At 40.2% G+C, this 26,605-nt stretch overlaps 1 protein-coding gene across 1 annotated transcript in view; it reads left to right on the plus strand.

Moving 5' to 3' along the window:
• The window catches only part of PHF20L1 (PHD finger protein 20 like 1), a 2,880,694-nt gene that overhangs the window by 2,295,415 nt on the left and 558,674 nt on the right, over window positions 1-26,605 (plus strand). The window contains exon 15 of the mRNA XM_044066227.1: window positions 23,893-24,052. Within this exon, the coding sequence (XP_043922162.1) occupies window positions 23,893-24,052 (160 nt within the window). The remainder of the gene's footprint in view (window positions 1-23,892; window positions 24,053-26,605) is intronic.

The following is a 26,605-nucleotide window of genomic DNA, read 5'->3' on the forward strand; positions in this document are numbered from 1 at the left end:
TGGGATAACCGTCGCTGTGCACCATTCAGTGGGCATAAAGCCTGAGGTGAGGCTATGATAAATGACTGTAAACTCTGTCTGCATCAGTTCCAATGTATAGTTTATACATCGTCGGAAGGCAAGTTATTGGTGTATAATTTTTAGGGTAGCTTCCAGGTTCACTCTTGAGTAGGAGCATTGTTTTTCCTGTTAGCCAGGTTGGTGTTTGTCAGGGCTGCATATATAAATAGTTCTTACTCCATTCTAAATCTTAATGCAAAATTATTAATACTTTTAAGCAGAAGTTAGGTACTGCATCTGGACCTGGAGTTTTCCAATTAGAGGCTTTTCTTAACTTTGTTTCAATCTCTTTGGCTGTTACTTCATTCCATTTCATATCCTGTACCTTTGAACTTATTTTTTCTTTTACATTTTCTACCCATTTAGCATCTTTGTTATATTCCACAGGATCTTGATAAATAAATCTCCAAAATCTATTTCTTCTTTTTTGTGGTCTTTCATTTATTTTTACCTTGTTTCCCAGTTCTCTCTAAAACATTTTTGGGTCATCAATAAATCGGTTATTTTGTACTTTTCCTTTATATTTATCTATGTATCTTCTAGGTTTTTCTGCCTGTGCTGATATTTTTAGTTTGTTTGCAATATTGCACGATAAATCCATATCTGTTATAATACTGCACATTGCTTTTATCACGTCTCACTTTGAGTGTTTTTGCTGATCTCTTCCCTCTTCCATACTCTTCTAACAGTGACACTTCTTGTCTTAATTGCCTTATAGTTTTCTCTATTCGATACTTCCATGATGGTATTCGATTTCCCCCTTCCTTTCCCTTACTACCCTGTGTTCTTCTGATAGAATGTTATCTGTTGTTAATTTAGCTGCCCAGTAATATGTCCTGTTTACTTCTGTTATATCGCATGGATCTCTATGCACAATTCTAATTACTGTGTTCATTTGTTTTATCAAACTTCTGACTTTTTGTGTTTTATTGACCTTCTGTAGTCTATTTCTTTCATTGAGCTTAATATGCCTATCTCTGTTAAATCAAGTGACTCTTCTCTTAGTTCATTTTCTTCTAAACTGAGGGCACATTTTTTGTTCTCCATTTCCTGCGGGCATTCTCTAGAAAATTCCATAGCATCTTCCTGTGGCATATTCTCTTCAATTTCATCCGCTGCTCTGGCATATGGGAAATCACTGGCCTATCACTCCTCAGCATTGACTGTGTCAGAGTTGCCACAGTTTCCTGTTCCTTCCTTTGCTGTCCAGCTTCAAGTGAATGTTTATATTGGTTTCCTGTGGAAGGCTCCAGAATATCTTCTTATGGCATCTGACCAGTTTTTTCCCATTCCACTGGTTTATCCTTAATTTGGATGTCCATTGCTCTAGCCTGCTGTGGTGCTTTCTGAGTTAGATTTTCTACACTGAATCCTTCACTTCACAGGCACTCCATGACCTCAGTTTATATTACTTTAACTTCATTACTAATATTCTTTTCTACTTTTCTTCCTTGTCTGCTTATTTTGCTTATTTTTTGTATTGTAAAGTTTTCTATGTCCAGATTCCTTTGCCTGTATTTCTCTTCAAATATCTTTGGTACGGTTCTTTTTGTGTTGATTAGTTTTGCTTTTTCCTTTGCATAAATATTACACCAGTGTGGTGGGAGTGCAGTCTTAAGTCCATGCTTAGACCCTTACTGTACTGGGTGTAGTGACCATCATGGTTTTCTGGTGGTGTTTGCATGCGTGACAATGTATTTCTGGCTGAAATTGCTGCAAAAAAAAAATTCAGCTGCGGAGGACTAAGAGGTGCCTAAGGCAACAGTGTTGCCATTTGCTTATGCATCTTCACTTAGGATCAAATCCCTGTCACTTAGCCCCAGAATGGTAGACAGACCCTACAAAGGTGAAGGTGGGTTTTCTTTTTCCTGCAACCAAGTCTATCTCGATTCATAATGGAAATTCTTTGATATTGGAGCAGTGATTCTTGTTTCTCATTTCCAGTTCAATTCAATGAATGTGTAACACCCTGAATAGAAAGTTGGAGCTGTAAGCAGATTTCTTTTGCCCCCAGGATTAAAGTTGCATATAGAGTGTTTTCTAAGTCTGCTGTATGGAATCCAAAGGTGTGTGTGTGTGTGTGTGTGTGGGGGCATGATCATAGTCCACTGTGCAGTGAAGCAGTGAGTGTCTGATATTGGGATGTAGAGGAAGGTATCACACTCGCAACATTTTGCAACCTTGGGAAGTGACTATGCTTGCATACTTCCTGAACCATTCCAGCCCACCTTCTCCTGCAGCCTCAGAAGCATCACCTTGATTGGATCTTTCCATAGTGGGGACTTTACAGATCGGCCTGTTTTCCATTCAGAAGAATGGAGTCCTTCCAGTCTTTTATTTGGTGTTGTAAGGGGGGTGCAAGATATGCAAGTTCTCCATCACATGTCAAAGGAAATCTTCCCTACACCTTTCTGCCATTCCTACTAATCCCAGGCTTCTTTGTAATGTTCAAGGAAGAAGCAAGTATGGCTCATGGCAGTCAGTAAGGGTAAAGTTTCAGGCTTTCAGGTCCCTGGTAATACAGTGCTTTCCTTTTAGTAGCCAGGGGATGTCATCCATGGTGGAGGTGGGGTGTAAACACCTAGCTTCACCTTAAAGCTTGTGTCTTGCTGTAAAACTTGTTAATCTTCCAGACATTCTGGCAAAATAGTCTTAAGTGACTGAAACTGCTAGGAAGCCTTCCCCAAACAGACTTACTCTGTCAAGTGGAAAAGTTTCTCCATTTGATTGGGATGATACCCCAGTACCCACACCCCTGAGAAATACTACAGGTCTTGACATACGTGAGGCATCAGTGCAGTTTTGGGCCTCAACTGTTCCACAGTCATTGTGCATTTGTCATCTCTTTCGTCCCATCATGAGCATGTGAAGGGTAGCACTGGCTGTTGAAATGAGGGTAGCACTGGCTGTTGAAATGATTTGTTACATGAATGCTGCAACTCCTCTTACCTTTGAAGAATCTCTGGATTCCCTGACTGTTTGAGTTCCATGTTTCACAAGTTTGCCATTTCCAAGTTGGAACCCAGTAGTTCTGCAGTGTTGAAACTCTCTTTCTTAGAAAATCCTCTTCCTGCTGGCCATCACCTCTACTTGCAGGATTATGGAACTGGAGGCAAGCCACATCATTCTGGTGTTTCAGAAGAATGGGGTGCATTACAACTAATTGTTTCTTCCTGAAAGTGATTTCCAAGGTTTCCTTGTTACACTCTTGTCTCCTTGTTTCCTTTGCCAGGGTATAAACCAGAGGAAGAAGGGAGTGAGGGAGAGTGAGCTAGATACACAGAGACCGAGAGACTGAAGGAGATAGAGGAAAAGAGTGGGGAAGACTTTCAGACCCCGTTTGGTCATCATCATTACCACCATCACCCTGTTTTTACCTGAAATGTATGCATGAGTTACGAAAGCTGAATAGCTCTTACCTTTTTGCTCTGGGGAGAAGAGATTCATAGTTACCAAGACAGCTACATTTTTTGTGAACCACTTGTTGCAAAATGCTGTTGTCAAAGACCACTTAGCATAATTGAGGTAATAGGAAGTAGTTCAGGATGAACAAAAAGATAAGTAACTAGAACTATTTATTTGTTTACATTTTATTAGGTTAGAGCATTGATTACAGCATGACAGGACAGGATTCTCAGCCTGTGTTACAATAAAAATGTAACAGAACCGATAGTGGAACACAAAAGTAATATAAACTAGTAAGAAAATATGAATAATATATACAAACTTTACACCATGTTGAGGTGTACATTTTATAAGGAGGAACAATAAAATCCAAGGAGTAGCAAGAAGGGGTTTAGCCTTGGCGATTGTAGGGGGAAACGCAATGCGTTTAGAGGACTAAAGAAGCAATAAGTAATTGTAAAGACACACAGAGTCCATGGAGGTAGAGGGACTGAGAAAGGTAAAGGTTTTAGGATGATCATGAGCAAGGAGAAAGAGAAGCTATGTACATATTTACAGGAAGTAGAATCTATAGAGTAGTGGTATAAATGGAGTGACATGAAAGGAAATTAGGCTAGTAGAGAATAGTGTTTTATTAAACATCTTTTCATAAGTCACAATTTACATAACGACATAAGTACATATGCATTAATAGAAAAAAGTGACTTTTCATTATTTTCATGCAGTATACATGTGTTCTTTTTAACAAGTTGTCATTTATTCTGACCTTACGTAAATTGCTGAATTCTCAACTTACCTTAAACCTCACATCTCATCCTCCTGAGCATTATTATGCCTGCTTTCCCCCCAGAAATTCTATTTCTATGTAATTTGCTTTCTTTTTTTCTAAAGATCCAAACTCCAGTTGTTTTATATCCTTTACAGTATTCAGTAGTTCAGTTACAGTTTGTTTAAATTTTGATTTACATCTCTAGTAATTGATTTTTTGGTAACCAATAGAATTAAACTTAGTAAGGATTTGCTGTGTCTTGGCAATTCAGATCCTGTTACCCATCTTGAAATAGTTTCTTGAGTTAAAAGCATTTGCTGTCCCAGTATTTCTGATAAAGTACTCTATAATATTTTTTAAAAAATCTGCTAACTTGTAGCACTCCCAAAAAACCTTCCCTGTAACCTCTCTCTCTTTCCTATTGCACCGCCAGCATTTGTTGTTTACCTTAGGAAAAGTTATTTGAAGTTTTCTTTGGGCATAAAAAATGCCACTGCAAACACTTCCAGTCTTAAACCTTCTAGACTTTGTTGCATACTTGGGAGTGATACAGATGCCTTCCTATTGTTCATGTTTTGTTTAAATTGCCTTTTCAGTCTTTCTTACCAGTGTTTTCTAACTTTCTCTGAGTCTTGTAGTTATCATGCAATAGTTATGTTCTAGATTTAGCTAAAACTTCTATCATAGCTGGCCTTTTCTCTTTACCTATATTCTATCAGCCTTTGGTAGGGAAGGTAGTTTCTAACCTGCAGTCCAAACTTCTGCTTGGCCTCATCTCACTTTGTTACATTTCCCTTTCTAGTCATTTGCTCCCATTACCATTGTTCATTTGCCAAAGATCTCCAGTAAATTACAGCTCTGTCATGCCCGTTTTCTGTACTACTCATAACAGTCATCCTTTTTGGCAAAATCTCCATTCTTGTGTTGGTTTAGTTCTTGTGGTGGTGGTGATAGCTCTTAAGGACCTTCCATCTAACATCCTACTTTTCTTGTTGAACTTTCCTTAGTTTCGTCATCATCCCTTTCCACTTTTCATTTATAACCTTCTGCTTGTATTGTCTATTTGAGCCTTAATTGTGTAGCTCTAAACTTTCCCTCCAAATCAGGTGGTCCTAATCCGTATTGTATGGATGCAGTACTAGGGGAGCAAATGGTTTTAACTCAAGAAATTATTTTCAGCTGGGACACAGGATCTGAATAGTTATATGGGGAATATCAATTTATCCCATTTAATACTTTCACTCTTCTCCTCCCAAATAAATTCCTTCAGTTCTTTATTAATCATCTTCCATAACTACTTCTCTAGTTGATAAAACAATATGCCTGACCTGTATATAAAACTAAGGGGACTAAAAGCATTTTCATTACTTGTATCTTGCAATGATACCAATTTCAAAGTTCTTGTTTCTTTTCTTTAGTCTCTCCCCACTGATCCTTAGCTGCCATAACAGAATAACTTTTAATCCATACACCTAAATACTTCATCATATGTCCAAATAAATATAGCTGTTGCTAAACCCATTCATGTTTGCGCACATAGTTCACTGCTGTAGCCTTTATGTTATCTTCATTAATTTTAAAACCAGAAAATAGTGTCTCAAAACTGTCGCAAAATGTTCCACAACATCAAAATATTCTTTTCTGGATTTTTCAAATGCAATATATTATCTGCAAGTAAAGTTAACTTTTCTTGATTGTCATGCCATTTATATCCTTAAATTTGAGTGTCTTTTTTTTCTTTGCCAATGCTTCTAAATATAAACAAAGGGGAAAGAAGTTACCTAATTTCTACCCCAATCCTTCATATTTCTCTGTAATTAACCCTATTATTATATAAGGGAACGCAAATTATACCATTGCCTTGCTCATAAAATCCCGGCTAAACCAATCCAATGCTTTTTCTGCATCAAGACCCATCGACAGTAGTGTTGTTTTCCTACATTCTGCTTCCATTTCCCTAAGATCACTATTGTTGTATTAATGTTGTCAAATGTTTGCCTCCCTTCCACAAAACCACATTGATCCATATCTATCAATTATGGTGACACCTTTGCCATTCTGTTAGCTAGTGTAGACAAAAATGCATTCTAATCATGGTTTAAAATTGGAATGGGTCTTTATGAGGCTGAGTCTAACGAGTCTTTACCCTCTGTGGTTAATAAAGCCACCATAGCTTTCTTCAAAGATGCAGGTACTCGCCCTCCCTTTTTTTAAAATACTGTGAACCAAAACCTTCTAGATGTTTATCACTTTCTCCACCGAGATATCCACGAGTACCGTCTTTTCCTGGAGACTTCTCTGATGGTTGATTGTACATTACTATTTTTGTCATCTCTTCCAATCTTGGCTATTAATTGTTGAGCATCATTTTACTCTAACCTTGACATAATTAAGGCTTCCATAAAAATATCCATTTGTGCCTTTTCATGATTCCCCTATTCCTCAGATTTATACAGAATTTCATAAAATTTAAGTTCCAAGATGGCTGCACACTGAGTAACAGCTTGATGTTAAGTTGTCTATCTCGCCTTCATTCTTGCTGGATGGGTTCGGAGCCGACCTCGGCTCCGACTCGGCCACTCTAAAAGCTCAAGAGTTGGTTCCACCGGCTCGAGGCTGCCCCTATATCCCACAATGCTAGGCGTGAATTACCTTAGATCTCGTTTGCCGCTACAGCGATCGAGGTGTTTTTCTACCGGCTCCAGGTTAGTCAAAGTTAGATTAGTTTAATAACTTTAAACTTACGCTAGCTTAGTTTATTTCTTGTTTACCCTTAGTGTAGTGGATATTATCCCTTCTACCTTTTTATCCAGCCCCTTTTTTTCTGAAGAACTAATTAGTTCTTTCCCTAGGCCTTCGGGCCCTTCCTTCCCTCCCTTAGGGTGTGTATGTGTTTTGGTTAGGATATATTTAACTTAACTTACCTTTCAGAAGTTTTGTTTTAAATAATTCTACTTAGACTTCTATCAGTGTAATCTGTGTGTGTGTGTTTCTGTGTGTGATTACACTTCGGTTCCTTGAGTATGTCCAAGGATTCAAAGGTCTCAGGCTTCAAGAATTGTGACTCGTGCTGTCAGAAAATGTCTCTGACAGACGGTCACACTTCTTGTGTGTATTGCCTGGGACCTTTACAGCTGCAGGACTCTTGTGCTGTATGCCATGGCTTCAGCCCTAGAGTCCTGCAGGAAAGAAGAAACAAACTCATATTAAGGGGTTTGCTTAAGCCTGAAGGTTCCCTTTCTGTTACATCGGGGAAACCTTCTAAGGCTTCCAAGACCTCGGCTCCAGCTTCAGAGTCGAGGCCTAGGGCTTCGAAGCCTGCTGCTTCATCGGCTCCGGCTGGAGCCGATGAGTCTTTGACTACAGTATCTGTGGTTCCCTCTGCTCCGGCCGGAGCCGAGGCATTTGAGATTCCTGGGTCGGCTCCGATCAGACCATCGGAGCCGACATCTAGAAAGAGATCGAGGTCACCGTCCCTTGGCTCCGTTCATTCGGCTCCAGTGTCTCCCTTGCTGTCTGAACGGAGCCACAGATCTCACTCCTCCAGGTCATCGAGGCTCTCAGATCACGACCTCCAGAGGGTAGTGAGTCGACTTTTAAAGTCCGAGGCACTGGCCCAAATGCTCCAGAGCCCGACTCATCAGTCGATGCCTCAACTTATTCCTATAAATATTCCTCCTCCGACTCCTTTGAGTTCGGAGCCGGGGCGTCTTGGGACCGAGACTGTGATAGCGTCGGAGCCGATACAATTGTCTTCGGCTCCGTCGTCGGCTCCGATTTCTTCTTTTGAAGAATCTCGGCGCCCGGCTTCCCTCGTCCGCTCCGAGGGGTGAGTGGCATCGGACCCTTGTCCGACCCCCCTCTCCCTCTCGGTGCTTCGGCGCTGGTGAGTTCGGCTCCGACATCGGCCTCGGAGCCATCTCTGTCAGTGCCGAGGGAGGTTCTCAGCTTCTCGGAGCGGGGACCTCTGGCTCTGCCAGACAGGGGTGCGTTCGAGGTCATGTGGAGTGTGTTGGAACCTTGTTCGACTCCACAGTCGGCTCCGTCCGCCCCTCCCTCTTCGGTGCCTTTGGTTATGTCGACTCACTCCCTCATCCCAGACCGCAGAGAGCCAGCTCCTCAAGAATCCCCTGTGGGGATCTCATCCTCTTCAGAGGCCTCCCCTGAATTGGCAGGGGAGCCCCCTAGGAAGAGAAAGTGTAAGAGGAAGCACATAGACTCACCTGAGTCTGTCACCTCTGACACAGATTTAGAGGATTCCGAGGGTTCCCCACGTTCCCCGTCTGAAGATGTCTCCTTCGCAGACATTCTAGAGATCCTGAAACAGAGGGGAAATTGGCCAGCCCTTAACCCTTCGGAGGATGAATCTGTGTATCTTGAGGCGTTTGGCTCTCGCCCTTCCACCTCCTGGGTGTCCCCCCCCCTTTGATCCCCTCATGCAGGTGGTGGCAAAGAAGGCCTGGACGGCTCCTGATTCAGTGGACCCTACCCCCAGGAGACCTTCCAAATTTATAACAGCACCAACTGACAAACAATTTCTCACAAAAGGTGTTTCTGTGTATGCTATGGTAGTTGCTGCCACCAAGAAGGAACTAGCTGATCCTTCAGTGCCTGTTCATCCCCCTAACAAAGAATCTAGGTCTATGGACAGGTATGGGAAGCGGATGTTCTCGTCAGCGACCTTTGCAATGCGTTCGCTGAACTACCTATGCCATTTCACCCGTCTCCAGAGAGACTTGATCAAGGAAGCGAGTGAGATGTTGAAGGATACTACAGCTGCAGATTTTCAGGACAAAATGAACACCCAGCTGACTACCCTTAATTCGATAGCTAACTCCTCCATGCGCCTCCTTTCATATGCGGCTGATGGAGCAAGTAGGGCCGCAGGGACAGGTGTTGCCTTACGCCGGCATGCCTGGATGCGACTATGCAATTTTGCGGACCCCTTTAAAACGTCTTTCACTAACTCCCCGTTCGATGGATCATCTCTCTTTGGTCCTCAAGTGAAAGAAACCTTGACTAGGTGCGAGACGGATGGCAAAACTCTATCTGCCATCGGAGTCCGTTTTTCTACTCCTTCTAGACCTTACCCCAAAGGCCAGAAAAGTGGGAAAATGTGGTTCCGCAAACAATCTCAAGGGAATTTGCCTGACGACAGAGTCGGTTCCTCCAGAGGCAGAGGAGGGAACAATAATGGTAGACGCCGCCTAGAGGCAGAGGGGCAGAGAACCAGGGCAATCGAGAAACCTTTTCCGATAAGCCCTTTCAGCATCCCTGAGGTGTTGCCCGACTGTCCACCTTCGGAGGCAGTCGGGGGAAGATTGTCACTGTGCCCAGAAGCCTGGCTATCCCTGACTCAAGACAAGTGGGTACAGTCCATCATTTCGAAGGCTATTCCATTCCCTTCGCTCGCATCCCAAACCAATCAAAAATCCCTTCCAGATGTTCCACCGCTCAAAGGGATCTTGCAGCTTTGGAAATTTCAAAGCTGCTTGCAAAAGAGCAATTCAACCAGTTCCAGCAGACCAACTAGGATCCGAATCTACTCCAGGTTCTTTTTAGTTCCAAAGAAAACAGGGGACTGGAGACCAATTTTGGATCTCAGTATCTTGAACAAGTCAGTCAAGAAAACAAGATTTCGGATGGTCACGCTGCAGTCCATCCTCCCCCTATTGGGGAAGAGAAACTGGATGTGCTCTATAGACCTTCAGGATGCGTACTATCACATAAAAATGAACAGACGCTCCAGAAGATTCCTCCGCTTCAGGCTGGGAACCAGTCATTTTCAATTCAGGGCCCTGCCCTTTGGTCTCACCACTGCCCCGGTGTTTACCAAATGCATGGCAGTGGTAGCTTCTCACCTGAGACGTCAAGGATTCCAGGTGTTTCCATATTTGGACGACTGGCTCCTCACAGCTCCCACCAAGCATCTTCTTCTAATGGCCAGGGACTACACCTTCGCATTTGTCAAAAGTTAGGCATTTCAATAAATTGCGAAAAGTCTGTTTTGTCGCCTTGTCGTACTATTACCTTCATAGGCGCAAATCTAGACACAGTCAACATGTCTGCGAGACTAACACATCAGAGAATAGCAGACATACACAAACTGGTCTCGCTCCTCTTCAGCAGCAACAGAATCAAAGCCAGGTTAGTTCTGAAAGTGTTGGGGATTATGGCGGCTGCCATACCTCTGCTTCCATTAGCCAGATTCCGCATGAGAATCCTTCAATGGATGCTCTTCACGCAATGGTCATACCAGCAACTTCCGATGTCCCACACCATTATGATCACGCAAACATGCAGAAATCATCTTCTGTGGTGGATGTCTTCCCCTCGGCTCTTATTAGGAAGACCCTTTGTTCCTTCCCCTCCGGTTGCTACTCTGACAACGGACGCCTCCCTGATCGGGTGGGGGGGGGCATTATCAGGGCAGAACTGTCCGGGGCACATGGCAACCAGACGAATGCCACTTGCACATAAATGTTCTAGAGATGAGAGCAGTGCTTTTAGCGTTGCAAGCCCTTCAAGACTCTCTTCCCTTGGGAACGATAGCAATCCAGATGGACAATATGTCCGTAGTGTGGTATATCAACAAACAAGGCGGAACCAGGTCCTACCCCCTGTGTCGAGAAGCACTCAGACTGTGGCAATGGGCAATTTCTTCTCAGCGGTTTCTGATAGCAACGCACATCCCCGGGAAGTACAATCAAATCGCAGACAAGTTGAGCAGAGCTATCCTCATGCCTCACGAGTGGTCTCTGAAAGACTCTGTTGTGAGAGAAATTTTTCTCAAGTGGGGTCAGCCTTGCTGCGACCTTTTTGCTACTCCCCAAAACAGCAAGTGCAGAGGTTATTTCACCCTATTCCCTTTACCAGGCCAGCCCAGCAGAGACGCTCTAGTCCAAGTTTGGCCCCGGGGACTTCTGTATGCATTTCCTCCCTTCCCACTAATCTCTCAAGTGATACAGAAAGCTATTGTTCAGAAGGCCTCGTTGATCCTAATTGCTCCTTACTGGCCTCGACAGGTTTGGTTCCCCTTTCTACATCATTTTCTGTTGGAGCGACCTTGGCATCTGGACCTAGTTCCAGATCTTTTGATCCATCAGTCGGGTCAGTTTCATCGCTCCCTTCCCTCTCTGAACCTCACTGCTTGGTTCCTCCAATTCCAACCTTAGCCAGGCTTCCTCAAATATCTCACTCTGTTCGAGATATTTTGATAGCTTCCCATAAATCTTCCACTAGAAAGATTTATTTGAGTAAGTGGAAACGTTTCGCCCATTGGGCTCAAGGAAGGGACATAGATCCTTTCACTGCTTCCATCCAAATGGTCCTTGATTTTCTAGCTGAACTCTTCCATGCAGGTTCATCTCCTTCTACTCTTAAAGTTCAACTGGCAGCTATTTCTAACTTTCATGTGGGCATTTCAGAATCTGCCATAATGTCCCACAAGCTTTGCAAAGCCTTTTTGAAAGGAGTTTTTCTACTCAGACCCCCTATAAGAAATCCTCCTCCTCCTTGGGACCTAAATTTAGTTCTTAGTTATTTGATTCTTTCCCCTTTCGAACCTGCAGCCTCCTGTTCTTTAAAATTGCTATCATGGAAGACTCTCTTTCTGGTAGCTATTACTTCAGCTAGAAGAGTTTCAGAACTTCATGCACTCAGCTGTCGACCTCCTTACCTGTTGTTCCATAAGGACAGGGTATCTTCTGAACCAACCCGTCCTTTTTACCTAAGATAGCCTCAAGGCCTAACCTAAATCAAAGCATTGACCTCCTGTGTTTTTTCCAGAATATTCTAATAGGTCTGAACAAAATTGCATTGGCTAGATGTTCATCGTCAGTTAAGGTACTATTTGGATAGAACCAAACAATTCAGAAAATCTGACCAGCTGTTTGTCTCCTATGCAGAAGGCAGAAAAGGACTTTCAGTTTCAAAGGTATCATTATCTAGATGGCTAACATCTCTGATTTCCCTTGTTTATGAAATTAGACACCAAAAGCTGCCTAACAAACCTAAAGCCCATTCCACCAGAGCTTTGGCTACTTCTATAGCCTTCCAAGACAGACTGCCTATTGACACCATTTGTGCAGCGGCTACTTGGGCTACTCCTCACACTTTCATTTCTCATTATAAGTTGGATTTAGCTTCTAGGCATAGAGCTAACTTTGGTTCCACTGTTCTCAAGAGTCTGTTCCATTAGGCCACCCGGGACAAGGTGCTAGGGACGCGGTCCCATCCAGCAAGAATGAAGGCGAGATAGACAACTTAACATATAGAAGTTATGTTCTTACCATAACGTTCCATGTTAGTTGTCGTCTTCTCGCCTTCTTTCTTGCGTCCCACCCTCCTTCCCCCTGGCCTGGACAGATCTAGAGGAGTTTGATTGTGACCTCTCTTTCTACCACCTCTTTGCGATAGGTATATGCTCTGCTGTGCATATTTCCTAGAGTCAGGCTTAGGTCACCCTTTCTCTTCCCCTTGTTTTTAGAGGTGGAAATTTTCCAGTATTCCTGGTTGTATTTTTAGCTGGGCCTAGCTCACAAACGAGATCTGAGGTAATTCACGCCTAGCATTGTGGGATATAGGGGCAGCCTCGAGCCGGTGGAACCAACTCTCGAGCTTTTAGAGTGGCCGAGTCGGAGCCGAGGTCGGCTCCGAACCCATCCAGCAAGAAAGAAGGCGAGAAGAAGACAACTAACATGGAACGTTATGGTAAGAACATAACTTCTATTTTCTAGTTCTGCCAGTGTGAAAACAGAAATTCAGCAGACATAGCCAGTAGACTTGTGTTTATGGGTTGATTCAGTAACTGTCTAGTAAGTGCACTGCCTGGATGCCAGGAATAAAGAAATACAGAAGACCTGCAAAAAAAAAAAAAAAAATCAGCTACAAAAAGTGAGGAAGAAACAGTGACTGGGGAAAGTTCTACAGCTGTTCAGCAAAAAGCAATGCAACCTTCAGACATGACTTCCAGTAACCTACAGGAAGATACAAGACAACTGTATACAGACTTGGTTAAACTAAAAACACTGAGTATATCAGCACAAACAACCAAAGGCTGGAAAAAATGGAAGAAGCTTTAAACAGATATTCAGATGAGTTGATAAAGCTGCAAACATCAGAGATCGAAATGAAGAAAAGACTGGCTGAATATGAGACTGCTCAGGAAGAGATGCTTAAAAAAGTAATAGAATTAGAGGACAGAGCACATATAAAAAAACTGAGATTTTCAGTTATAGCAGAGAAGCTGAAAGGAACAGACTGCATCAATTTTATGAAAGCACAAATAAGCAACTGGACCGGTATTCCACAGCATGAGTTGTTACTTGAAAGAGCACATTGTGTGTATGCTCCAAACCTAGGTATAAGAAAGACTAGACCTGTAGTAGTAAAGATGCAATCCTACCAGCAGAAGGAGTTGATTCTGACAAAACTGTGGTGGAAGGACAAAATACAAAAAGTGGGAGACATAAGAATGTTTGTGGAGAGTGTTTGCTCACTGTCCACCAGGCAGAATAGTAAATTCATTCGCTATTCAGGGAGTGTCAAGACACGGGTGTGAGATTCAAACTGCTGTATCCAGGTATCTTTAAAGTAGTCTTCCCTGGAGGGACAAAATCATTTTTTGATGAAGTGCATGCTAAGGAGGAAATACAACAGTTTGTCCAACAAAAAATGAGCTGTATAACAGAAGGAGATTCTGTTTCTTGTTCTTCTGGTAAGAAAGACCACAGAGAGACTATACCTGTGAAACCTTTTCCAGTATTTCAATGGAAAATGTTGGGGAGAAGGAAGGGAGCATGAGAGTTGACTAGAAGAATCGAGAGTACATTAAAAATGAAGCAGTGACAGGATTTGGGTAATGGAGAAGAACAGTAATAAAACCAGTAACTCACTGTGGAATTACAATGCAATAGTTATATTTATGAAATATGATGAAACAAGAAAATCTGGAAATATTGGGCTTTTTCAAAATTTCTTGGATTTGTGGAGGACTTTGAAGTATATTCCCTACCTTAATGTTCGGAAAAAAATCCTTTGAGGAGGGGAAAAGAAGGGAGAAAGCTAAGTAAAGAAAACATTTCTTAATAGTACTTTGTGTTGTACGGTTTTCTTTGGATGCTATTTTTTAAGTGAAATGGGGATTGTAAATGGGTGCTGTTTTTCTTTTTCTCCCCTTTTCTCTCTTTCTCTTTGTACAATTTTCAAAAATATAGGCAATGCAATGTAAAAAAAAAAAAAAAAAAACACTTGGTTAAAATGTTTTGACAAAGTTAAAAGTAATGTGTTTTTTTCATTCTTGCACCGGGGTAGTGACTGTATTAAGGACCTTATATCGATTAGTTTTGAGAGAGAGCAAGTGAATGAAACAGAATGTTGAATATCATGAGGCATTTTTTTCCTAGCAAATGCATCTACTTAGTAGCATTTCTGCAGCAGATTTTTATTTTTCCATGGAAACAATCTGATAAAGAGAAACTGGCTGCCTGGTTCTCATGTCTCCACAGAGACAATCTGATAAAGAGAAACTGTAGACAGTCTGGTGGAAGGGGATTGGTTGAGGGGGAAAAAGAAATGAGAAATTGGCTAGGACGTAATGTTCTCTGAAAGCAACCAGGAGTTTTCCCAGCTGGGAGGGCTTTAAAGATAAGACAAAAGCAATTAGAGTTGAAATCAAGTTTTCTCATTTTTTAATGCAATGGGGATACAAATCTAAACAGGTGCTTTTGTGTTTTTCTTTTTCTCCCTTCTTTCTTTTTTTTTTGTTCATTTTTAAGAAATGTAGGCACTGCAGCGTAAAAAAAAGGGGGCAGTCTGGTTAAGAGAGTATGACAAAAGAAAAATTGGTGTGCTTTTTCCCATGCTTGCATAGGGAAATGACTGGGTTAAGACCCTAGGCATTATCCAGTAAACAAGTTTATTACAAAGCATTTAAATGAAAAAGAATATTGAATATTATAAGGCTTTTTTTCTGGTAAAAAAAGGTACCCTTAGCAGTTTTGTGTCTGGTTTCCCTGCCACTAGAAGACAATTTGATGAAGTAAAATGGCTTGGAGAAAGTTTACTGAAGTCATTCAAGTGTTTTCTCAGCTGGGAGAGCTATAAAGATAAACAAAATCAAATACCACTTACTAATAACACAGGCTCTACCATGCATCTTAGCATGACTAACCTTTCTTTTTGGTTAACTCTATCCTGTCTGTGTGGCTATCAACTTAGAACTTTTGTTCTCATTAGGAAGCAAACACTTCAATATTTGAAGATGTACAAGGTATTGTGTGTTGTTAAGTTAATAGGTTTGAGGGGGTTTGGGGAGTGGTTCTGTATGAGGGCTTTCAAAAAAAAAGTTATGCAAGATGTGGCATAGTCTGAAATGGATATGACAAGAGACAATTGTATAAAAGATCAACCTGCCGAACAGTATATGCATGTAACATAAAAGTTAGAATTAGACAGTTAAAAAAAGGGCAGCCGTGATGATGCAGTGATTAGCGTTGCTGCCTCACAGCAAGAGGTTCTCCGGTTCGATCCTCTGCTGGGGTGCCTTCTGTTCGGAGTCTGCATGTCCTCCCTGTGGTTGCGTGGGTTTCCTCCGGGTGCTCCTATTTCCTCCCACATTCCAAACACATGCTATATGTGGATTGGTCACTCTAAATTGGCCCTAGGCGTGAGTGCATGTGTGTAGGTGTGTGCCTTTTCTGGAAGGTTGGGCAACGGGCTGTCAACTCGACACCGTAAAAATCCACTGTCAGTCATGAGTAGACAAGTGATGCACTGTGGCGACCCCTAACCAGGAAAAGCCAGAAGAAGACGACAGTTAACAAAAAAACAGTTATACATAAAGGGTAGTAATAACTATATAAGAAAATGTTTTCTGTAATGTCTTTCAATCTGAATGGTCTTGCAGATATAAAAAAGAAAGAGTAGTGAACTATGTTAAAAAAATGTATAGCACAAATAGTTGTGCTACAGGAGACTCACCTGGAAAGAACTGAACGTATGAATTTGATAAATGTTTTCAGGATGGTTACTCAGCGTAATATCTGGGGTAAAGGAAAAGAGGAGTACTTTTATTATTTGCAAGAGGAGCTCCAATAGTGATAGAAAAGGGAAAAAGAATAAAAATGGTAGATTTGTAGTACTAAGGGGCTACTGGCAAGGGAGGAGGATTACACTGGCATACTTTTACATTCCACCTAAAACTGCTATAATGGAGCTTAAGAAAATTCTGGGAGAAATAATCCGCTTTCAACAAGGAATATTACTTCTAGTTGGAGACTAGAATTTGCTTTGCAACAGTGAAGATGTGTCTAGGGGGCTAGAAGGGAAAATATAACAAAGGAGGATAGATTTTTGAAGAACTTTATGAACATGTTTGGCATGGAAGATGTGAATTCAGTACTAAGAGTTTGAAGTGAATTTGCAAATTATTCCCTAAGATACAAAAACTGGGCTAGGCTACATTGAATTTATATGTCACAGGAACATGTGCATTTAATTGAAGATCTTGAAATGCACCCAGTTACTATTTCAAATCATGCGCCAATAGTAACCTAAAATACAAGGTAATGAAATAAGAGACACTGGCGCTTTCTCACCTATCGGCTGCAAAGAGAGGAATTTAAGGAATGGGTTTTGGAATTAATTATGGAGTTATTAGAGAAGATAGAAATTTCTTCTGAAAATATAGCTAGGGAGTGGGATAAAATTTAGAGGGGAATTTAAAATTAAGGTAGAAATAATGGAAAGGGAGATATGGTGAAAAAGCAACAAGAGTTATTTAGAGGGACTGCAAATGTTAAAATGTTGTAAAATAGGGGGAATCTCTCAGAACAAGAAAAGGAGCAACTGCAGAATGCTAAACAGAAAATAAGAGATTACCTCAATAATATGCACAAGTTTAAAAAGCTTGCTGTTAAGCAACTGTTTTTTGACAATAATTCTAGAGTACAAAAACATTTAGCACAATTACTCATGCAATCAAAAGTGGAAAGGGCTGTCACCAATCTTGGGGAGCCTCTAACAAGGAAGATAAGGGATCCTGTAGAAGTGTTAGACATAGTTTGAAAATTTTATGAAAGTTTGTATAAAGCAGAAAACTTTGGAAATCAAGAAATGCTACAAATGGAAATGTTTATGGAAGAATTAAATATGCCATGGTTAGAGGTAGATTAGGCTCAACTACTAACAGGACAGGAAGAGATGAGATAAAAATGGCTATGTATAACCAATCTGCAGGAAAGTCCCTAAGAATAGATGGTATTCCTGTGGAAATTTGGAAGCTAGGAGAGAAAAACTCATAAAGATCTGGAAGATTTTGATTAGCAGTATTTTAAGAAGAGGAGAAGTACCAGCATCCTGGAAGAAGGCGGTGATAACAGTAATACCTAGTGGGGAAAGATCCATCGGATCCAGCTTCATACAAGCCCGTTTCAGTACTAAACCATGATTATAAAGTGTCTATAATGGCTAAAACAATGGCAAAAGTGATACCAAAATTGATAGATATGGATCAGTGTGGTTTTGTTGTGAGGAGACAAACATTTGACAATATTAAAAGAACACTGATGATGCAGAGGGAAGCAGAATGTAAGAAAATACCACTGTTATTGGTGGGTCTTGATGCAGAGAAAGCATTTAACAGAGTTGACTGAGCAGGGCAATGGAAGCATTTGCTTTCCCTGATATACGGTTGATTAGGAGTATCTATGAGGGATCAGAGGCAAAAATTAAAATTGATGGAGTCCTCTCTGATAACTTCTGCTTGAGTAGAGGAACCAGGCAGGGTTGTCAGCTTTCCCCTTTGTTGTTTGCATTATATTTAGAACCATTAGTAAAGAAAATAAATGACTCAGAAGTTCAAGGGTATAATTGGTATAGTAGTTAGGAAAAGCTGGCTCTATTTGCAGATGATATTTTATAGATGGCAAAATAGAAAGGGACATTACATTGTTGTGGAATATTTTAAGACCGTCACAGATCTTTTCAGGATACAAAACCATTGAAGCTAAAACAAAGGCAATAGCAGTAAATTTTGTACCCACACACAAATTGGTCCAACAATATCCATATTTATAGGGACAGGATTTTCCAGTTTTCAATTATTGATAAAGAATATCCAAACCCTTTGGGTGGGGACTGGAAAACTAGATTGGCATGCAGAGAAAGTAATTGGCAAATTTTAGTCGATGCCACTACAAAACCTGGCCTTAATGATTTTATTAGTATTAAGCCATTCCTGTTAATGCGATAGTCATGCCGAGTACCCATTCATATAATGGATTTATTTATTTATCTATTTATTTATTTAATGTATTTATTTGAACATGAACACATATATATATATATACATATTTATAATTATTTATTCATTTATTCATATAACATGATGATTATTAATTTTTTTATATATTTTTATATATTCTTACATTTTGCCATATACTAAATATATGAATATTAGTTAGTTATTTTAATATGTAGTGTCCATTTGAAGTGGGATGTACCAATTATCACAGAATGTAGAGATTGTATATGAAATGAAGGGTTAGTATTCATACAATAGTAGTGGTTTACATATATTGTGTTTTCCACATATTTTAAGTTTTAATTCTATACTCTATACACTATGACACTTTGGATTTTAAGACAGTGGAGAGTATTCTGTTTATGTATGGAAAATATACATTTTACTCTTTAGAAAAGTAAAGTACATTTTAGTTAAGTAATTAAGGAATTTTTTAAGTGTTTATGCCTTTAAGAAATCTTTTATTTTAAAGTTTTTGGCGCCAAAATTCATATATAACATTGAGCATTTGCTGATGTTAATTGTTCTGATGAAGTCTGCCTTTGGCGGATGAAAGCGCTTAACAGAGTGTTTTTACGTTGTGGATTATGTTCCTGTCGTGTATTTTGATGTCTTGTGTACATTAAATTGACTTGCTGTGGAAGCTGCGTTTATCCTTTATTACCTACTACCAGACCAGTCGGGTCTTTATCATTGTGAGTGGTGTTCGTTTTACTGACTTTCCTATTTATAGGGACATGATAAAATCATATGGATTAGAAATGACTCTGTTGTGGCAGCTAAGGATATGTGGGAAGAGACTAAACGGAAGTTAATACAGAAATTGAGAAACTGAAGGTTTTGTTATAAGGATACTAAGATACAAGCAATTAAAATGTTTTTAGTCCCTTTAGTCTTATACACAGGTCAGGCATATTTTTATCAACCAGCGGAGAAGCTGTGGATAGCAGTTAAAAAAAGAGTTGAAGGATTTTATCTGAGAAGGGAAGACAGTCAGGGTCAAGTGGGATAAGATGATTCTTCCAATAGAACAAAGCAGACTAAGATTACCCAATTTGAGAGGGTATTTTACAGCAACACAGTTAAGGCTGTTTTACATAGCACAAGCAGAAAACTATAATTCAAAGTGGAAAAGAATGATGATGATACAGAGGGGAAGCTCAAGAAATAAGGAGCAAGTGAGATTTTGGATGCAGACTCTTGAGGAGAACAAAAATAAATCAGAGTATATTCATAAAATAGTAGGGAGTATTCTAAGAACTAAACCAGCACGAGAATGGAGAGAAGAGATTCTGCTGATAGGGATGACTGTGGTTATGGATACAGATAATAAGCAAGAAGGAACTGGAATGTATTTGAGAAAACTGGCAAAGGAGCCAAGATATTGTGAGCAAATAACTAGAAAGAGAAAGATAATGGAATGGGAAGAGGCCAAGCATTTATTTGGACTTGCAGGTTAGAGATTGCCTTCCCTATCAAGGATTGATGTCATTGTATAGGCAAAGAGTAGGAAGTAGGGGGGGTTCCTAAATGAAAGACCAGTACTGGTAGAGTTTTTAATAGAATCTATAACAGAAGCTGCCATTAAAAAGGGAATAATTAGTAGAGCATATAAATATTGCATGATAATTATAAGAATCAATCAGAGGAGCTTGGAAAGGATTGAGAAGAGAGACTGGATAAGCAATTCACAGACAGACAATGGGGGGGATATATGTACATCTCCCAAATATGCAACAAAGTCTAGAAGATTTAGAATCTTTGCCTGGAAGTGTTTACATAGGTATTTTTATATCCCAAGTGGACTCCAAAGAATTTTTCCTTAGGTGGATAGCAAATGGAGGTGTGACGGGCAAGAAAGAGATGGCTGGGAACATTTTTTGGGAGTATAATGAGCTTGGCAGACTTTAGGGATTCCCTGCAAACCGCTCTGTCGGAGATGCTAGGTGAGCAGATTTGGATTGACTGGGGAGATGCTTTTTTTGAGCTATGACACAGAATCTGAATTGCCTAGACAATAGTGAAGCCTTATTGAGTCTAATTATGGTGGCTGCCAAAAAAGTAACTAGTAAAAAATGGAAATTAAAGTCTAGGATCAACTTTACTAGAAGTAGTGAATATAGTAACAGTGATAAAACAACTGGCATTGGGATATTTAGAAAAGGGACGGAGCAAAATATATATAAAAAAACAGAAATTGTGGAAACAGTATATGCAGAGAAGGAACGAGGTTTATGAGGCAGGATTTGAATAAGCCATATAATGCTTGACTGACAATGACTGGATAGATTATAAGTGATTTATAATGTCTGCAACTACAGTTGTTTCAGTGGTGTTTGTCATGTATAATGTTTGCAACTGAAGTTGTCAATGTTTTTCATTTATGTAAATGTAAGATTGTCATGCATGATAATTTAATAAAGATGCTTATTGGGGGAAAATATTTTTATAAAATTTCTGAAGTATCTCTAATACCTCTAAGATCTACATTATTTTTGTTGTCATATGCTCCTTAAACCTGGCAACAGCTCTTTCTACTTTCTGTTGCCTTAGTTGTGCTAAAAAAATTGTGCTCTGGAGTTATCAAAAAATAGTTGCTTAACAGCAGTCTTTCTAAATGTATGCATATTATCCAAATGCTGCCTTTTTTCCCTTTAGCAGTCTGCAGTCACTTTACTTTTTGTTCTGTGAGCTTTTACTTATTCTGCAATACTTTCACCTTTGCCAACACCTGTAAACTTCTATCTTTGAGCCAGCTGTGTATCCAAGGGGTGACATAGAGGTCTTTACCTATTTTTGAGTTTGTCTACAATGCCGAAGTGGGCTAATTTGAGAAATGCTTTGGCCTTGTCAAATTATGCACAATGCACCATTTTACCCTTGTCCATTGTTTTGGTGACCTTCTCAAAGAAGTCCACCAAACTGAGTAGGCATGACCTGCCCTTGACGAAACCAAACTGGGTTGGATCAGTTGTCTGAATATTTCAGATGTCATTGTTTATCATTTCCATGATAATTCTTTCTGTGGTTTTACTTATAAGATTAGTCGGACTTGAGAATTAGTAGTTACCCAGGTCCATTGATGGCCCATCTTTGTGCAGAAGGATGACAGTTTCAGTCCTCCATTTGCTTGGCACAAAGCCTGTCGGGAGGGTATGGTTAAGTACTGATTCTAGTGGGTCTTGATAGGTCTTGTTTCATACTAAGGGGGCATTTTGATGTATTATTGGGTCCATCGATGCAGTGTCCTGGGGCTTTGAGTTCATTGATAACCTGTTCCCTGGTTATTATATTGTTGTGTATTGTCTTTGAGGCATCAGTCCTAGTTGGGTTTTAAGTATTATTTCTGCTAAGGTTTCTCAAAGCAAGTAAGTAGAATCTTCTCTAAAATTTTAGTTTTAGATGGGAGAATTGAATGGCGTCTGGGGTGGGGATGCAGTGAAGGCTTTGTACCCTCCTGCATCTTCAGGACTTGATGGTGAAATGGCGAATTTCAGTGTTCTAGTCATACATTGCCCTGGCTCAGTGTCACAGACAGATGGATAGAGTCCTGATTGTTTCCCAGGCAACTGGGGTTCAATTAGGAGTCCATCCACTGAAAGAGGCAGGAAGGAGGAGGAGTAAGGGGCCATAGCCCACTGATATCTTCATGTGGTGGGCATGGTTGTGTGCTCTCAAAGGCACACTGGGTAGGTGTGATTTCTCTGGTGGGGACCAGGTAAACCACTTCACATACTTAAGAGGTAGGGGTGAGGCTGCTTGAAGGAAGCACTCCTTGCAGAAGTGACGGGTTGCCCTTAATGGGCAGCCTATTGTACAACCCCTGCTTCATGCTCAGCATAGTGTGCTTGTGAGAATATTATTGCTAAAAATAATAAAAATCACAAACCAACCCTAGTAGCTTCCTAAATTATGCCCCCTTGTGGTTCACTGTTACCTGTGTGATGGGGAGCCAATGGACTGATTGGCCAGATGAGGGCTGATGATTGGCAGGTGATGGTAACATAGTAAAAAAAGTTCCTTTATGCAGTTATTGTCTAGAGTGCTGTATTTGATGGTGAGCCCCCTACTCTGTCGTGGGTCATCCTTCAAGGTGCGGTGAGAGCTGGCTCCATGTTAGGGCCTGCCTCTACATTTAGATTCCTTGCTGTGATATATCTAGCAGCTAGGTATTTGAAGCGAATGATGCAGCCAGAAGGCTTTCCTGCAATTCAGATGGATATGTTCTATCTCGTTCACTCAGTTTGCAGGTGATACTAGTTACGTTATACATTTGTATAACTTGAAGCTTTATTGTGAACAAGATGTGTGTGTCATGTTTATTTTAACATTGTGGATGGCTGAGGTGTTACCTTGGGTAGTTAATTTATGCAGTTCTTCAGAAACATTGTCTATCTTTTATCATTCTTGAAGAGCCTTTGTCCTTCTCAGTACTTTAGTTTCACGCCTAACAGATTTCTCTGTCCTCATTCGAACATACTAGTTCAGTGTCTCCTTTACTTCAGGGAGGGAAGGAGATGCTTTGCAATGTTTAATCCGATCATGTCTAAATTGAATGCTGTCTGCATTGCATTTTGTCATCAAGCAGTGAACCTCCCTGGCATATGCTGCTGTCAAAGGCTGCTTCATTAGGGGCATGGGTGCTACTTTTACTTGCTTCCATAATAACTCCTCTTTGGAGGATTCTGCATTGGCATTAGCCATAGATCCATACTTTCACAAAGCCTTATCATCTTTACCATGATTCAGGAGTCCAGCCAATCTTCTAAAGGTGTAACAATCTGGCATTTTGAGTTTATGATTTAGCCCATTCTGTAGCTCCAGCTTCTTATAAGGTTTAAATTTAACTCCTTATAGTTCTGAATGATTAATCACTAACGGCCCCTCCAAGTCAGATTGAATTAGTTTCCAAGGAGAAGGGTTTTTGCAGTGGGTACTTTTTACACACATCTCCTCGTATGTTATATTTTTGCTTCCTGGACCACTGTCTGTGATCTCCTAGCCCAGTGTGTGACGTATTGACTGATGTTGACAGTGGACATGGTAGCCCATTAAAATGAGGATGAGAGAATAGTACTAGGTTGGGGATAACAAAAGATGAAATCAAATGTTTGTCGACTGCACAAGTTCCCCTTGTAGATCATTTGATATGGTGAGTGCATATATCTACAGCAGATATTGCATTAATTTTTCTGTGGTTGCACAAATTTTTGTATCCATACAGTCTTATGCACTTGCATAGTACTTGGTTTTAAAGTAAATTTTTTAAGATCTGCCATAAAATTCTTGTGATCTAGTATGAAAGACGCACAAAGTTGAATGAATTTACATTTTTTTTTTTTACATTTGACAGGTGTTCTAAAAAGTGAAAAGAAAATTAAGCTGGAAGAAAAATGCCCTTCATCTGGTAAGAAAGTAGCAGTTTTTAATGTGTTGATTCAAGCCACAGTAGAGTGTTGCCAGTTTCCTACTTTGGCATCTTTAGCTTCTGCTGATCTTTTCTTTACCTCACTGTGATAGCGTCCGGAATGCATACTTAGATTGTTGTGCACTACACATAAGGCTGGGAGACAAAGCAGCTTTATTTAACCATGTTGTATAATTACATTAAATTGCTTGTGTGCTGGCATGAGGGTCCTCCTAGATATGACCTGCGATTGGGTTCATTCTCTCCTTCAGTAATAGTTCATCACTTTTTCTTTAGTATCTCCCACACTTTGACATAAACTCGGATGATGCCAACACATGTATAGTGCAATACATTGTGTATGAGCATATGTAATCATTGAGCCTGCCAGCTCTTTTTCTGTAATTTAGAGTTCAGAGCTCAGGTGTTTTGATTGTCAGTAATAAATCCTTCCCACATTTAGTGCTGAGAAGCAAGTTTACTAAATGTCCATAAGTCAATCATATTACAGGAGACCTATATCTCTGTGGTCTTTATTGTATTGGGGGAGAAGCAGCATAATATGATGTGCTGCCATATGTGCCAGCATTTCAACTGTGCTACCAGCAGACCGAGAGCTTGCTGCCAGGAGAATAGCACTGGATGAGATCTGCTTGTGTATGGTCATGAAGTGGTTGTATACCCAACCCTAGTGATGGCTAGAGCACTGTCATAAGGCTTGAAGCTTAGAAGGTATACCAAACTTAGCACTTCTTGACAGGAAGTTTGTATCTATCTGCTTGTTTAATTATCTAATTATAGGTAAGTCAATTACAAGGGCCCTTTTTAGCCATAAACATGCCTCAGCTGTAGTAAGACAAATCAATACAGTAATTGACCACACTAACTACAGATTCTACTGATGCTAACCAGTTTGTTAGTAAACATATTTATTAATCACAACTTGGACAGTGACATAGGTAACACATGTAGTAATGCAAAACAAACCACAGTATTTTTTAGTGCAATATGCATATTTGCCTCATTTTTAACAGTTGTTGTTCTTTTCAGTATTACATAAATTGCTCACTTCCTGCCTTCTCTTAAAACACTCTCCCCGTTCTTCCTGAACATCGCTGTGCTTAAATTGTTCTTTGAAATTTAATTTTCTTCTATGTAATTTGCTCTTTCCCTTTCCTGAAGAACCCACCTCCATTTTTTTATTGCTTTTGTAATATTCAGTACTTCATTTGCATGTGGTTTAGATGTTGATTTTCATTTTCTAGTAATTGCTTTTTTTTGGACAGCTAGTAGCATTTAATTTAGTAAGGCTGTCTATGCAATTCAGTGGCAGTTATTGTTGTCTTTCGGCTTTTCCCGGTTAGGGGTCGCCACAGCAGAACTCCGGTCCGCTAATGATTGGCAGTAGATTTTCACGAACACCGAGGTGCCAGCTTGACATTCAACCTTCAACAAAGGCACACCCATTTACGCATGTCTTTCGAACGCCCACCCCAACCGTGGGGTGGACATGCAGACTCCACACAGAAGGCACTCCCCGCACTCTAGCCGAGAATCGAACGGGAGAACCTCTTGCTGTGAGGCAACAACGCTACCGCTGCACCACCATGGGTTATATCCAACTCAGAATAATCCTTTCCTTAGTTACGAAGTTGCTTCCCCAACTTCTCTGATAAAATCTTTGTAGGGAATTTTTTAAAATCTGCCAACTTGTTACATTTCCAAAACCACATTCCCGATTAGCTCTCTTTCTCGTCACACCTCCAACATTTGCTGTCTGCAGGAGGAAAAATTCTCGTAAGTCTGCTCGGGGTATAAAAATATATGTGGAGATACTTCTTAAAAAAAACCCTAAACCACCTGGACTTTGTTGCTGATTTGGGAGCTATGCAGATGTCTTTCCATTGTTCCTTGGTAAATTGTTTTTGCAATCTTTCTTCCAAGTCTTTTCTAGCCTCCACTGATTTATAGTTGTCATGCTGTTTTTTATATGTCCTACTAATTATTCAGTTTTTAACAGCAGCTTCTATTCTAGACTCAACTCAAAACTGCACTGTATCTGGCCTTAAAAGTATCACTACACTGTTCCCTTTTCTTTGCTTATATTCTTTTAGCAGTCTCTGGTATGGAAGGTAGTGTCTAACCTGCAGACTAGACTTCTGCTTGGCCTCATCTCATTCTATTACCTTTCCTTCCTTATGTGGTTCTTTACTAATTTTCTCCTCTAAGTTCCAGTTCCATCTTGTCTGTATTCTGTAGCCTTAATTGCAGTCATCTTTGTTGGTAAAATCTCCTTTTTCCATTCCGATGTTGATTGACTTAGTTCTTAGAATACTTTCTACTACCTTATGAATAAAATGCTCTGTATGGTTGCTGCTGTTATTCTCCTTAAGGACCTGCATCCAAAATCCTGCCCCCTCCATATTTCTCAAACTTCCTCATTTCATCATAGTCATACCTTCCACTTTATTTTATAACCATGTGCTTTTGCTATGTATGACCCTTAACTGCATATCTCTAAAGTTATTCAGTTCAGGTAATCCTAAACCATCTTGTTCTATGGCATACCTCTCAACTGTCTAGATTTTCGCAGAATGCCCAGATTTTTTGCATCATATTTTAGGTCTATTCCTCATAAAGTTTGGGGTTTTCTAGCATA

The sequence above is a fragment of the Protopterus annectens genome, chromosome 3.part1 (genome assembly GCF_019279795.1).
Source record: "Protopterus annectens isolate FY-2018-M chromosome 3.part1, PAN1.0, whole genome shotgun sequence".
NCBI classification, from domain to species: Eukaryota; Metazoa; Chordata; order Ceratodontiformes; family Protopteridae; genus Protopterus; species Protopterus annectens.